Here is a 16,562-nt window from a genome sequence, read left to right on the forward strand (position 1 = left end):
GTGAGTGAGTGAGTGAGTGAGTGAGTGAGTGAGTGAGTGAGTGAGTGAGTGAGTGAGTGAGTGAGTGAGTGAGTGAGTGAGTGAGTGAGTGAGAGAGAGAGATATGGTGAATTTCTTATGAGATTGTTAAGTTCTGTTTTTGCAACCTATTTTTTTTGTTGACACAATTGATAATTTCCTTGTTTGTTGGACTTACTGTTTATTCTCCACCTGTGCAAATAAAAAACAAATACTGCCCATCCCTTGTGTTTGGCTTGGTAGATCTCGGCATGCCATCAACTTCAAAAGTAGATCTTGGTTTAAAAAAGGTTGGGCACCCCTGTTTTAGAGCATGGGAAACGCGTGCAAAAACAAAATGAGTGAATTGCTCTAACATGTAAAAATTAGTCTATTTGGAGTTTACTTTGCATATAAAACAGTGTCTGTTAGTCAAACTATGTATTATGCTTTGTAAATACATTACAGAATAGGTTATTTCCAAATACTTATGCCAACACAATTCTGTCTCCACACAACACTGCATATGGTATGTGCTTATTCCTATCTGGGCCAACAGACCATGATAAATTAAGATATTGGCAGATAGTCCAACCCTACATAAGCCAGTGCTACTGGTAGTGGCCTAACAATAATGTTGTGAAGTCAGCTAAGCATCTGAGTTCATACTGTAGATGCAACTTGCCATTGCTGGTTCAAAGTAATATTAAAGTTGCAAAAAATTCCCATGTTAGTAACATACATAGACTCTTACCCCATCTACCCAGCTCACTCCTGTAACTATGGTAACCAGCTAACACCTTTAAATCACATAATTTCCATATTACTCTTTTGATCTAGCAGTGAGAGTCGGGGAAATCAATATTAGCAGGCAGAGGGTGATTAAAAATACTCAATATACGTTTCAGATGAACTCAAGATGAACTTATTGTAATCTGAACTAAAACTACAACTATCAATCCTATGTCATCAAATTTAAATTTAATACAATTAACAGAGGCACACACAGTAGTATATGAATTAATTACAGAGAACATCTATTTTGGTGCAGATAAAAAAAGAGCAAACTATTATATTTAGGCCTACATCCCAGTTATCAATTCAAGGGGGGTCAGGACAACATGAGGAGGCTTACAGACGTTCATGACCCTAAGCATCAGTATAATTTTTCTAACAAAGAAACATATACATCAGTTCTAAAGTCTGGATCTCAAGCTGTTATGACTGAATGTTTTTTTTTTTGTTTTTTTTGTTAAGGAAACATTTAATGAGATCACCATGGTAAACGGTGAAGCCCAGAGCTTTGGCAGCATATTTTTTTCTGGGTTAACTGCGCCCAGAGGCACCCTGTGGAACCAAGTAAGGCACATGAGAAATAATCTCTGGTCAGGGCAAAGGCTCAGATTACAAACATACTGCTATGAAAAATAAAAACAAGGATTAGAAACTGTAAGTGTAAGGATAAGCAAGAGAATAGAAAAAATTGATAAAAATTAGTAGCTGGATCATGCGTAATGATGCAGCACAAGCCCTGCAAGCCTAAGGCGCCGCTGCAGATGGAAATGTACTAAGCACCCCTTTTTTTTTTATCTCTGCCTGTATCTCTCCCATATAGCGATCATATCTGCCATGTGAGTACTGCTGTTGCAGCTTGCCTTTAGGAAAACACTAGGAGACAAATAATGAATGTACTTATTTGCTGCTGTAGTGGGTCACATGACACTGATCAAATAAAAATATATGTATCCTCTCCTCCTAGAAACAAACATTTGAGAAAATACTGGAGACCTGATAAATCAACTTAAACAAGTAGTAAGCTTTTAAATATTTATTTTAGTGAAAATTTGTGTTGTAGGAGCATTAAATTTACCTGGTAAAAACCAGATTGATATATATATATATATATATATATATATATTTATTTATGTATATCCAGAGTCGATCTGAAAATCCTTCTGTAGAAAGTGTTCGCAAAAGGGAGGGACAGTTCTTTGAATGAACAAGTACCAGAAATCCAGTACCAGTATGCTATGTTGTGTTTTTCACCAATCACAAAAGCAGTAATACTGAGAAGTATCACATTCTTGATTTGTTTCACTGAGTTAACTTCCGGTTGGGAAGAAGATCTTCCCTTCAACAAATGTAAATTGTGTCCTTTTGCTTGTTTTTCAAAAAGAAATAGATTCAGGATCAAGATTCAAGACTTCTTTATTTGTCAGCCAGCCTGGACAGGGAACTCCAGTAGGGCTAAATTTCAGTTCGGTACAGCCCATCCAAATGGGGACAGGATTTCTGAGGCCTTGCTGCAGTAAAAAGGCGTTAGGGTATTCTAGAGAGTATTCTAGCTAAAACTGGCGCAACCATGTTTGTTTTGATTCAGCCTTCCAACTCTGGTTCAAGCATTGACATCATACATGTCACTGCATTTCTCTTCATACTTGTCGTCTTCCGCTTTATCCGGGAACAGATCACGGGGGCAGCAGTCTCAGCAGAGACTCCATAACTTTCCTTTCCCCTGACACGTCTTCCAGCCCCCTTGGGTGAAGCAGAGGTGCTCCCAAGCCAGCCGAGAGATATAGTTCCTCCAGCGTGCATTGGGTCATCCCCTGCACCTCCTCCTGGTTGTACATGCCTGGAATACTTCCAGAGGGTGCTATTAAGGGGGCCCCCTTTAAAAATGTTCGACCCACCTAAGCTGACTCCTCTGGATGTGGAGGAGAAGCTGCTCTACTTCAAGCCTCTCCCAAATGACCAAGCTTCTGACTCTATTTCTAAGGAAGTGGTTTCATGACCATAGGTGAGGGTAGGAGCAACAGACCTGTGCAACGTCTGCATCATAGCAGCAGCCGCACCAATCAGTCTATCGATCTCCTGCTCCATTCTCCCATACACTTGTCAACAGAACGCCAAGATACTGGAACTCCTCCACCTCAGGAAGGAACTCTATTCTAACCTTTTTCTGATTGAGACCCATGGCTGTAAAAACACATTTGGCTGCAAACTACCAGTGCATGTTGCAGGATTTGGTAGGAACCAGCAAAACCACATGATGCCCAAACAGCACGGACGCGATCCACTGATCCCCAAAAGAGGCCATGTCCAGCCCTTGGCTGCACCTAAAAGTCCTGTGCAAAAAGATTGTGAACAGACCTGGTAACAGAGCCCTGACAGAGTCCAAGATGCACCCAAAACAAGTCAAACTTAATGCTGGCATGCAGTCCAAACTCCTGCACCACTTTTACAGAGACCGGAAAGGCCCATTTAAAAGTCCCCCGACTCCATACTTTTGAAGCTCCCCCTACAGTACACCAAAAGGGACATGGTCGAATGCCTTCTCCAAGTCCAAAAAACACGTGTGGACTTGTTAGGAAAGTTCCCAAGAACCCTCGACAACCCTGCAGAGTATAGAGCTGCTCCACTGTTCCAAGGCCAGAAGGTGAACCACACTGCTCCTCCTAAAGCCGAGACTTAACAATCATCTGGACTCTCCTCTCCAGGACCCTCCCATAGTTGAAACAGACCCTACAGTGCCCATTCTCATGTAGGGGAAGCACCACCCTAGTCTGGCAATTCAGGAGCACTGTCCCCGACCTCCATGCAATGTTAAAGAGGGGTGTAATCCACAACAGCATCAACAATATCCTAATCCAGGCCCAAGCAACCTTTCTCGTCTTCCACCAGGGAAGGTGTGTCAACTGGTTTATATATATATATATATATATATATATATATATATATATATATATATATATATATATATATATATATATATATAATAAAAGCATTAAAATGAAAATGAAGGTTATTTGCTAACTTTTGCTTGACAGTAAATCTTAAATACTGTACTTCTTTAAGAGTTAATTGCTATATTTTTACTGTATTCTCAAACCCAATAATCATATTTTCATAGAAAGAGCCAAAGATTGCAGCATATTCCACTGCATACAGTAGCAGTTTTAGAAGACACGTCCTATATTTGCGCTCTGCACTGATGATGGTGCAATTTAAAAGATGCTGAAAATACCTTTTTTTTTTTCATTTAGTATGTTTACTGTAATAACTCTTTAGCCATCCGTCTGCCCCCCACCCCTTGTAATTAAAGCTTAAATCAACAAATATTTATACTGACCTCATATGACACTCCACTATCAGTGCCAGCATCCCAAGGGATCAGGTCCTGGACCACCCTCTGGGCCCAACCACACTCTTTGGTGCACAGGTCTTCAGCAGACAGTCCAACATTCCAGTCGGGACTAGGTCCCATCATGGTTAGGAAGGACATAAGGTGACGGGTTCGGTCCACAGAGAATTCAGCTGATGGGGCAGCACGCCTAAGCAAGAGAGTTAACCGTAAGTGAAAAAGTACATTTTGTGAGTAATAATTGAATAAAGATAAATGGCAGCTGTTAGCTACATCCCAACAGAGAGCTGAAAAGATTCCATAGGCCGTGGCATAACAAATGTGGTATCCTCATGCATCCAAGGCTATCTTGGAATAATAAGAGATAGTTTCCCTAAACAACCTCAATGGTGCAATGAGTTAAACCTAATGTACTTTTAAAGATGCATGTTTCCTAGGTTGGTTATAGAGAAACCTCCTTGGCGGTTAAATAATAACTAAAACAAATGAACAAATCAGGTAAATAAATTAAATGCAGTGAGAGACTTAATAATCACAATTTGTTTGCCTTCTGTACATAAAGTATACATCAATAAAGAAGCAAACCTCTGTATACATTTTTTATAGATTTCCTACATCATCATGGAACAATATATACTGTCTGTGCCAGACCACATCGGCATTACATTTGCTCTCTCATAGCATGGGAGCAAAACACACGTGCAAATCTCTGGCCATCTGTCTTATCCAATGACTGACAGCTAAACTAATTACAAAAATTTTACAGCCAATGCATTGTGGAGCTTCTTGTCAAAATATGGGCAATCAAACTGTAATCACTCTTTGATTTTCATAATGCCTATTCCAATCCACATGGCCATCTCGGTCTTACCCTTGCCAAGACTACTAGTGATTGTTTTGGAGGATTTTAATTATGCATTATGTCCAAGACACACACTTCTTGCTTCAACTATAATGGTCACCCAGGCTTCTGGTAAATCTTAAGGATAACTGATAGTGGAGTAAAAAAAAAAAAAAAACCTGAAAAACATAAATCCCCAAAATAAAAAAGCCATTGAATTATTATCCAGACAAATTGTTAAGTGATATCAATAATAAAAAATCACTTTGATTATAAAATGCAAATAATAATTGAATTGTATTGGTCTCACATTGGAGAAATTTACCTCTGCATTTAAACTATCCCCTTGGGGAGGAGTGTGCTGCCCAGGGAGCACTGTGGGGTTAAGGGTCCAGAACCTCAGGATTCCAAGCCCTATGCCCAAAACACTAGGCCACCACTCAACACATGGATGTACTGCCAGCCTTAACAATTTTTGCTTATTTTAAAAGTATTTTGGGCTTGTATTAACTGTAATGACGTCTTTTTTTTTACATATGCAATAACTTCTATTGACAGTACCTGGTAAAAAATACAACTTTAAAAAAAATTCTAGCAGTGTTTGTTGTACCACTATGTACATTTTGAAGCCACTGCTATCTACACCAAAACACTGAATTTATATTTACACCTCAGTAGCGGACATTATGTTTCATTTCATTTTATTTTTATTTCAGTTATGTCATTTGCTTTTTTTTTAATATGTTATTTCCTTTTTTGTAATGGCTTATATCACAATAAAAATGTATCTCAAACCCTAGATAGATTTTTTCTAAAGCATATGTTCTGAAGAACAATTTCGTTAAAAACTAAAAATTGTAATTGGTTGACATTTCTTTTGGATGTACAGTTGAAGGTAAGCTTAAAATAAAAAAAAAAACTTTTGATCCAAACCCCAACAAGATTTTCTATTTTATTATACAGTTTTCTATTAATGAGAGATATGTTTTTTTCTTGGTACAACAGAAGTTCTCTGTTGCTGATAGTAAAGCGGCCGAACCAAAATTTTACGCATTAATAAATATTGCATTTATTAGCCTATAATTTCATATTTTTTAACTTGGTAATAATGCACTTATTTACTGGAGTAACTCTATGAAGAGAATAAGTAAAACAGCACAAACAAAATAGTTTACGTGGTAATAATTGCATAATATCCAAGAAACATGGGTGGCATAGTAACTTGCTATGTTATTGCCATATTATTACATGGTTATTGATGTACTGTAAAAGAAAGCATTAATGCCAAAGGATCACAAAATCTGCATTTGAAGGCCAGCTAATCACAGGAACAAATATTATTTCTTATTGCTTTAACATTCTTTGTTTTATACAGTTTAATATAAGTGACAGATTTGATTTAAGTTCAAAACAAATTAGTCCTGAACCTAAATATGCAAGACGTCGAATATATTATATACCCATATGTGTTGTGCAAATCTTTATGTATAGTTTTTTTTTTTTTATAAAGTCCTTTATACATTTCAAATCAATGCTAAGCATACATCTGCCAAATACAATAAAGAACAACTTAGAGTGAGAAAAAGGGCTTATTTGGACAACAGTGCTCGTAACAAGCCTTAAAAATATTATTTATTAAGATATAAAATATAAAATAAAGTTGTCTTTACATATATTTATAAACAATCTGAACAAAACTCAACTTAATAATACAGTAATAACCATTTGACAATATGCTACTTTCAAGATTAAATGTTTCTTACACATTAAGAGGTTGCCAAGCTGGCCACTGAGCCTTCATTTTGATGACTGTGAGGACCTCATCACCCTTTGGAGAAAAGAGAGACATAAAAATGTAAAGTTCGAACTAAACAAAGACAGTTATAAATTATCAGAGGACAATACATATATATATATATATATATATATATATATATATATATATATATATATATATATGGATTAATTAATTAGCAGTAATTAACTTAGCGATAAACGGGTTTAGATACAGCATCTTCAATTTTATTTTTCTATCTCTGCTTATTTAATGTAAATTACTCGCTTAGGTTAAGTTATTTATAGAACCTAACGGTAAAACCAGTTGTGGTTTTTCTGTAACATACTAAACTGAAATCGGGGTCATAAAAATCCAGTCCTTGAGAGCCACTCTGCATCACATTCCTGCTCAAACACAGCTGAATAAAATTACTACTTATCTCTTTAGCATGCCATCAAGTTTGGCAAAGGCCTGGTAACGAGCCATTAATCTGATTCATTTTGCTGTAGCAGGGATAATACCTGAAGCGGATGCGCACAAACTACATACTATCATAATTTCAAAATTTGCCATGCGGCATTCCACACCCAGTGTGTGTGAGATCCAATCAGGCATCAAGACAGCTTCTCCTCTTGCTATGAAATGTATTGGATCTGCTTTAATCTTTCCCTGTCTGACTTCTTGTCTGGCTCAATTGTTTTTTAGAAATTGCTCAGGGTAGCTCCATCTGAAATAGACATGATCCATATTATGATGGACAAGGCAGGGAAATAGTCTGTCATGTTGTGGCACCATGGAACTGGTAGGGATTACCAATTTGACAAGAAATATTTCTACTTGTGACAGAAGAAAAACAGATGATGAAGTCTGTGAATAAGGGGTAAACGTTGCAGGGCAAGACAACAGAAGTCTGAAACCGTTCTAACTGATACTTCTGACAGCCATTCATTTCCCTAATCAGTTTCTATCTATTTTTAGCTTTCCCTTGAAGTGTAAGGAAAAAAATGGAACTGAGCATCAATAAAATAATAAATGCATTTAATAAAAAGGTAGTCTGGGAATTGTTTAAATATGGAAGTAATGGTGGTGCAAACTGTAGCTTGACAGTTCTCCATTTTAGATATGAAAAAAAATCAACATAACCATTGCGAGTACCTGTGAACACACACAAAAAAATAAATGAAACATAAATAGAATTGCATCTTGTGTTACTAACACACACAACACATTTTGTCCCCAAACTCCAAGTTTATTGGTGGTCTTTAATTTTCTAAAAGGTAGGCAAATCTTTTTGTAGTATGACTCTGAAACATACTTTCAGTTTATAATCTATGGGGCAGACACCCTGTTAATCTTTAAGACTATGAAACCCACATGGTTACTTGATCCATCTATGTAATAAAAAAAACTTGAAAAAGTTATCAAGTAGTTATCACCTCCACCACAAGGTGGCGCTTTGTGTTGGGGTTCTGCAGCTCACACTGATAGATCAAGCCACACTCCCTGCCCATACACAGAGCTGAGAGCAACACACCTGTTAAGCTAATAAACCTGAGAGAGGTAATCTTTTGAGCCTTGAGAGGAAGAGAGAGGAGCTGCTTCGACCACATATAAGCCCTCTGAACTCCAATAAGAGCAGGGCTACGGTTATTAGCTTATTGGAGTAGGCTCATGTGCAGGGGCGGATTTAGGAAATTTGGGGCCATAGGCAAAGACAGACATGGGGCCCTATGATTTGAGAAGACAACTCATAATACAGACCCATTATAGAGATACAGAAATTTAAATGCAAACGACCCGCTCGTCAGTTTCAATTTGCATGTTTCCAAGCAATACAAGGCCTTGCTATAAAAAGCCTCAAACTCCCTGCGGATCCAGGCATTGAATTGAGCAAGCTTCCTGGAGGGGAAGCGAAATGTCTTCAAACCTTGGAAACCAGGTCCAGTGGATTTTTTATTTTTACTTTTACGGAATACAATAGACAAACATTATTTGCTAAATTTTGACTGCCCTTAATGATGTTTTTAAGATATCTGAAATAATACTATGTCTAGGCAAAACAACAATTCAAGATATCTTTAATCACATTTTGAGTCAAAATGCCTTTTGAGATATCCCAAAGGACGACATCTGATTTGTCACACATCCAGAATTATAATCAAGATATTTCATTTAATTTTAACTAGTCAAAACTATATTTTTTTTAATATCCAAATTATGAAATAGCCCCCTAGTACTGTCACTGAGCTGTCCTAAGAGTTGCCTGCAGAATTTTGCGTGGCTGCAATGCCGCTGGCCTTTCGTGACAAAGTTGTTTCAAAATGCCACAATATAGAAAGAACACAGCAGTATGGGATGTGCGGAGAACAATAACTTTTTGAACTCTAAGATTGCTTCAGAAATCTTTCATGAATTGCTGCAGGGAAGTTAGATATTCAAGCTTGCCTGAGTTAGCGGCACCTATCTCACGATCGATTCGATTCAGGAGCTCAGACTTCTGTTACTTCTGTAACTTCTGTTACTCCCTGTTCTTACCAGAGGTGGGTACCAGAGGGACCATTAACACATTTCCGAACTAAGCACTCTTGAGAAATAAAAATTAATAAATCCCTTGTCTCATGATCAACTGAAACAAAGGGTTAATCCTGCTACATGATTACATAAATGGAGCACACCCATTTCAATTTAATTCTACGTTTGTTCTTATATTTAAAGACTTTTTTTGGGGGGTCAAAATGTATTTTCCCCAGTGTTGCCAACTCCCTAGCAAGAAAAGTCGCTATTTGCTGTCTTATAAGGCGATAGCCCCTATAATGTTCCATAATTCCTGAATTGAAAAAATAAAAAAAATAGTAAAGATTTGTATGCAATTGATCATTAAGCTTTTATAGAATCAAAAACATTGAAACTTGAGAAGAGTAATAGCATAAAACTTCACTTTTATTTCTGTTTTTTTTCACTATTTTCTGCAAGTCTAGAGTGTCCCTGCTAAAGGAACTCCAACGAGCTAGAAAAAACCTTAAAATGACTGTGGAACAACCAACTCAAGTTTTTTTTTTTATGGCCAAAGTCCAAAATGTGCCTCATATTTTTGGGGGTCTGATTTTTGAAGCTTTGTTTTTCTGTTTCATTATAAAGATGGTAAAATAATAACAAATATTACAAAAGTGTCCATTTTAATAAATAAGCTAAATTTCAACAAATAAAACAATAACAATAAATAGCAAATGTAGAGAGAGGCAATGCAAACATTGATCTCAAGGGATAGCTACTGAATGAACAACTGAATGAATGAACGCATGCATGCATCAGCCCATGCAGATAAAAAAAACAAAATGTAAACAGCAGCCAAAAATATCATCCAGGCGATACGTCACTCTATCTTCAGTATTGATTATGTATGTCTGTCAGGGTGCCTTGTTTGAGTCTGAGTTATGCATCTCTTCCTGAGATGATCTTTGTAGAGAACCTGGGTAGTCTACACAGGTGGAGCTCATCAGTCTCATCAGAGTACTGGGATATAAAGAGCAGCAGAGCCTTCACTCAGTGAAGGTTTGTTGTTTTGTTGCTCTGTTGTTTCCTGGCTCCTCATGTGTGTTTTTCCCTGATGTTCTCCTAGATTTTGGTTATCAGTATTTTTTATTTTTTTTGATTTTCTTTGCCTCAGTTGACTTTGGAAACTTATTAAATCTGCAAACTGCAATATCGGTCTCTCTGCATTGGGGTCCTCAAAAACATCCAGACAATCTGACATGTACTAATTTAGTTTGTTTTATTGAAGTGTTCTGATTTTATTAAGAATTTAAAATTTTGCTTCTTCGTTCAAGTATATATTCCCTAAGCAGGGGGCAGTTTCAGTTAAAAACTGAAAAAAAAAAAGTTTTAAGTTTATTTGGAAAATGATTTGAAGTATTCTTGCCTTCAGAGTTGTCCCCTCTCCTGACATTCCTCCTGATTACGCAAATAAAATGCTAAATTTTAGAGCACTTTTTTATTTTTTATTTTATGGGGATAATATAAGGAGATTTTCTTTTCGGATCCTATAGGATGAAAATTAATCTAGAACCCCTTTAGGTCCCTGTAAAACCTTGCCGATTTAGCCAGCTTATGCTTGACATCCCAGAATCTCCTAAAACGCAAGCATATGTTGAACTTTTGATGTATTTTTTCAATTTTGTGTGTATCCATAGTGTATTCATAATGAGTACAAAACTTATGTCTGTGTTTTCCCTGGGATGGGTGATCATTCTCGGACTTGCTGTCAGAATCTGAGACGCTACCTCTCCAGTCCTCCTCATCGGTCTCTCCCTCTCCGCCCGAATCGCTATCGTCAATATTTTGAAACATTTATGTTTTGATCTTATTATAAAAACTACATGAAAATGAAGGAAATAAAGAAACAGAAAAAGTCAATGAACATGAGCAACATAAGATAAATTTTAAATATAGTTCTTTCCCTTTAAAATCTCAGAACCGTCAAAATGACAGCCTTGGGAGTTCTAGTGTTGAGGGCATTCCAGTTGCTCAAAATTATAGTAGTTATAGGATAATTTGTCCTCAGTTCAAACTCTTCAAGATAAACACGAAATGCCAAACTGTGTTATCATTCCATGTTGTTAATGATCATGGGGATTATTTTACCATTTTTAATTTCTTTTTACTTGTTTTGTTAAATCTTCACAAGTTTAGTCAAGAGTTGTTACCGGTAACTTTTTTTTTACTTGTTTTTTTATTTGTTAATAAATTCTTACATTTTGGATGGAACTTGTTAATTTATTCCTTATGTGTGCAGAGGTAACTATTTGAAAACAATTTTGAGCCTATTTCAATCTTTAATTTGTGCTCATAACACACAGCCAGTTGGGCATATGTTTAGAGAAAAGCACATTCACAGTCCAAAAGTAATTTTATTAGAAAACATATTTTAAAGCTTAGACTTCACTATTTTAGCATCTGTAAATACATGAAAATGACACCAGGTTTTTCCACGGCCTGTCAAATTTTTATGGGTTGGCTAAAAATGGAAAATACTTGTATTAACACACGTTTATTCTTGGATATGTATACAGTTTTGCAGCTAAACCTATTAAATTTGGGTTCAATGAGCTGAAATTGAAACCTGTCAGGGTTCCCTAAAGCCGCAAGTCCAAATCTTTCCGGCTGAGGGAGAATTGACCTGTCGTACTCCTTCAGACTGAGAATATAGGCCATGAAATGGCTCAAAGTGAGCTGTGGGTAACATTTTAAAAGGTAATCAAGTCCATGGTTCTCCATTTGGCACAGAAAACCTTAGCAACCCTTAGATATTTTCTTTTACCATGATCACCAGGACAACTGTGAATGGCGGTCTTACTTAAGTCCCACAGGGAATCCTTCTGTTGGCTGGTTCTCTTTGACATTCACAGCTCATCTGGATTATTCAAACAAATTATGTGATAATTGTGTTTTTGCCCCACATGCTACCAAAACTTTATAAGGATAATTAAGACATTTGAAATGCATTAGAACCACCACTGAGATCTAATCTTTTGGCTTTCATTTGTTGTATTTTAAACCCTATGTAAAGCAAGTTAATCCCACAAACACTTGATCAAACTAAAAAAGTAAAAAAAAACAATCCAATGGACTTTTTTCCAAGTCTGAAGACATTTCGCTTCCCATTCAGGAAGCTTTTTCCATTCAAAATGTCAGAATTAGCATTGAGTTCGAAGCTTTATATAGTAGACCAAAAACTTCTGTTGCCTCAGAAAACAAGCAAATTGAACAGGAAGAATGGGTCTGCCCCTTATTAACGGGGAATTGTTTGGGTTCTTTGTTAGCAAGAAATACCCAATACTTGTCTTTGCCTGTTTTTAAAACCTGGGTAAAGCAGTAGTATGCCAGCTGCACAATATCTGAAAAGAAACGTCTACATTGGATCATAGCTACAGCTTAGTAGCTAATTTCTAAGCACTAAGAAAAATCTACTTGAGCTGTATCCTCCAGTGGGCCAAAACATCTGGGAAAACCCGGGCCACTGATAATATTGTCTTTTCATCACCCTTCTTGCAGGAGACTTTGAGTCATGAGTCCAAACAATGGCCAGAACACATAGAATATCTATTTTTGCGTTTGATCCGACAGAAGATTGGGGAGTGGTGGCCTAGTGGTTAGCGCATTGCGCTTGGGTCTAGAGGGTTCTGAGTTCAAGTCCTACTCTTGCTACCTGAGCAAGACCCTTAACCCCAGACTGCTCCCCGGGCGCTGCACAATAGAAGCCCGCTGCCCACCAAGGGGATGGGTTGAATGCTGGAAGTTAATTTCGTTGCTCTTTACTTGTGACAGTGTAATGACATTAATCATAATAAATCTTTTCTAAAATTGTGTCAGACGAGGTAGTGGAATTTAGCCCCAAATGAAAGTCAATGGGGATGATCACACCTTGGCAGACAGAGCAGATAAGAGAGGTTTATCATTCTCCACTCTTTATCTTTTCTGGTTTGTGATGCTGCACAGGCATGTTAAGTGGGGCTTTCCTATATTGCTCTATTGTTTTATATTAGCAAGGCTATATTTTGCTATTGGCTAATTTGGGCTTGTGGTAATTCTAGCTCAAATTTCCTGTTATTTGCTAAAACTGCCAGTTTGTCTTGTCTTCTAATGTATTTGTGTTGTGCTTTTAAAAGTGGGAATTCATCTGCCTTGGTCATAATAGTTGGTTTTACGCAATCAGTGCTTAGCATCTTTACCATTGTCTGAAATAATCTAGTAAGTTTAGTCCACTGAATACCAGTCACTGAATATTTTCTCTTTCTTTTTATTATTTTACAAGTTGTCCTTACAATGTCCAAGTGTCTGAATACATTTGGCTTCTGCCATGTGATTGGCTGACTCAATATTTAAGTTAAAATGCAAAATCAATGGATGTTGAAACATTTTTTTGTAATAAAAGGTTGTGAAACACAGCACAAATTATTACATTTATGGGCTATTGTTTTTTTTTGGGGGGTTTTTTTTCCCCCAGTGAACAACAGTCCCATTTAGTAGAAGCTTTTTCCAAGAGTGAGATAGCAGCTCCTCTGATGTTGTAATCAAAGTTCTGCTACAGAAACTCTGATCATCTGTCCTTGCAAATACTTCACACTATTAATAGACATAGAAAATTGCTTCAAAATTCCAATTGGATGCAAGCTGGCTGTTATCAGTGTATGGTGTGAAAGGCTTACACAGCCTTCAGGTGTTAATTAAATCTCCACTGACATTCCCATCTCCTCCCCGGCAGAAAAGCTGCAGTTTAGATATTGCATAGATGAAGTCACTTCACTCAGACCAATCTTGTGCAAAAGCAGGAGGAAGAACATCAGACAAGCAGCAGAGACTGCCTGGTGACAAGAGACTTGTTCGTGCTGAATACTTCTCTAGTGCACTGTGAATTGATTTGCTCACTGTGGTAGTCCTAAAGTGGCACACTGAGCCCTTTAGTAAAGCCTGGCTGTTATAAGTGTCCTTTACAGAACTATTTGTCAAACAGTTTAAGCAGTCTTTGTTTTTATTCAGAGACAAACTATTGTGACATTAGAAATAGGTGGAGTCATATAGAGTTATACCACTGAATATCTGCATTGTCATCTAAAAATAGATTGGGAATTGCAAAATAAAACATTGATAAACTAAATAAAAAATTAAACTTAAAATAAAAAACATTGACATTTCAAACAGTAAAAATTCAGGTACTGAAAATTTTATATTTAAAATGGAAAGAAGAGTTTATTTTAAATTACAGCACTGAACTTTAGAGACACCTCTGCTTTCCAAAATGGAGAGCATAATAGGTAACTGGTCTGGCAAAGTTAGGGAAAGAGCTTCCAGCTAAACAATTGTTATTAGTATGCTGATTTTTGATCATATCATGTTTTACTGTAGAGTAAAGGAAGCCAAGAAGCTAAAGACAACTGCATTGTAGCTCTGTTTTGAGCTGTTCAATAAGGGTTTAAACAGTAATATCACATTAACGTTAATGTGTTTCCTGATATGCTCATTACATTTGATTGCTAAAACATGACCAAACATCCCCTAAAACAAGACCAATCGTGTCTGCTAGCTACAAGGTCCATTTTATTACACCAGCCAATCTAAAGAAGCTCAAGAACTATCATATAAGGTGAAGAATCAGTTATCTTAACAGTCATTGATTTCTGAATTAGGCTAATTATTTAACACTGTTATTTTACAAAATAATATTTTTTNAAATAAATAAAATAAATAAATAAATAAATAAATAAATAAATAAATAAATAAATAAATAAATAAATTTCTGTTTTTTTTCACTATTTTCTGCAAGTCTAGAGTGTCCCTGCTAAAGGAACTCCAACGAGCTAGAAAAAACCTTAAAATGACTGTGGAACAACCAACTCAAGTTTTTTTTTTTATGGCCAAAGTCCAAAATGTGCCTCATATTTTTGGGGGTCTGATTTTTGAAGCTTTGTTTTTCTGTTTCATTATAAAGATGGTAAAATAATAACAAATATTACAAAAGTGTCCATTTTAATAAATAAGCTAAATTTCAACAAATAAAACAATAACAATAAATAGCAAATGTAGAGAGAGGCAATGCAAACATTGATCTCAAGGGATAGCTACTGAATGAACAACTGAATGAATGAACGCATGCATGCATCAGCCCATGCAGATAAAAAAAACAAAATGTAAACAGCAGCCAAAAATATCATCCAGGCGATACGTCACTCTGTCTTCAGTATTGATTATGTATGTCTGTCAGGGTGCCTTGTTTGAGTCTGAGTTATGCATCTCTTCCTGAGATGATCTTTGTAGAGAACCTGGGTAGTCTACACAGGTGGAGCTCATCAGTCTCATCAGAGTACTGGGATATAAAGAGCAGCAGAGCCTTCACTCAGTGAAGGTTTGTTGTTTTGTTGCTCTGTTGTTTCCTGGCTCCTCATGTGTGTTTTTCCCTGATGTTCTCCTAGATTTTGGTTATCAGTATTTTTTATTTTTTTTGATTTTCTTTGCCTCAGTTGACTTTGGAAACTTATTAAATCTGCAAACTGCAATATCGGTCTCTCTGCATTGGGGTCCTCAAAAACATCCAGACAATCTGACATGTACTAATTTAGTTTGTTTTATTGAAGTGTTCTGATTTTATTAAGAATTTAAAATTTTGCTTCTTCGTTCAAGTATATATTCCCTAAGCAGGGGGCAGTTTCAGTTAAAAACTGAAAAAAAAAAAGTTTTAAGTTTATTTGGAAAATGATTTGAAGTATTCTTGCCTTCAGAGTTGTCCCCTCTCCTGACATTCCTCCTGATTACGCAAATAAAATGCTAAATTTTAGAGCACTTTTTTATTTTTTATTTTATGGGGATAATATAAGGAGATTTTCTTTTCGGATCCTATAGGATGAAAATTAATCTAGAACCCCTTTAGGTCCCTGTAAAACCTTGCCGATTTAGCCAGCTTATGCTTGACATCCCAGAATCTCCTAAAACGCAAGCATATGTTGAACTTTTGATGTATTTTTTCAATTTTGTGTGTATCCATAGTGTATTCATAATGAGTACAAAACTTATGTCTGTGTTTTCCCTGGGATGGGTGATCATTCTCGGACTTGCTGTCAGAATCTGAGACGCTACCTCTCCAGTCCTCCTCATCGGTCTCTCCCTCTCCGCCCGAATCGCTATCGTCAATATTTTGAAACATTTATGTTTTGATCTTATTATAAAAACTACATGAAAATGAAGGAAATAAAGAAACAGAAAAAGTCAATGAACATGAGCAACATAAGATAAATTTTAAATATAGTTCTTTCCCT

The 16,562-nt window shown here is 36.5% G+C and overlaps 1 protein-coding gene across 1 annotated transcript in view; it reads right to left on the reverse strand.

The window, feature by feature from the left end:
• Positions 1–16,562, reverse strand: part of spon1 (spondin 1) — an 81,608-nt gene that overhangs the window by 18,570 nt on the left and 46,476 nt on the right. The window contains exons 7-8 of the mRNA XM_015373661.1: positions 6,743–6,807; positions 4,127–4,328 (exon numbers count right to left, since the gene is read on the reverse strand). Coding sequence (XP_015229147.1) covers positions 4,127–4,328; positions 6,743–6,807 — 267 coding nt within the window. The remainder of the gene's footprint in view (positions 1–4,126; positions 4,329–6,742; positions 6,808–16,562) is intronic.

This window comes from Cyprinodon variegatus, unplaced genomic scaffold (assembly GCF_000732505.1).
Source record: "Cyprinodon variegatus isolate N-32 unplaced genomic scaffold, C_variegatus-1.0 Scaffold5, whole genome shotgun sequence".
NCBI classification, from domain to species: Eukaryota; Metazoa; Chordata; class Actinopteri; order Cyprinodontiformes; family Cyprinodontidae; genus Cyprinodon; species Cyprinodon variegatus.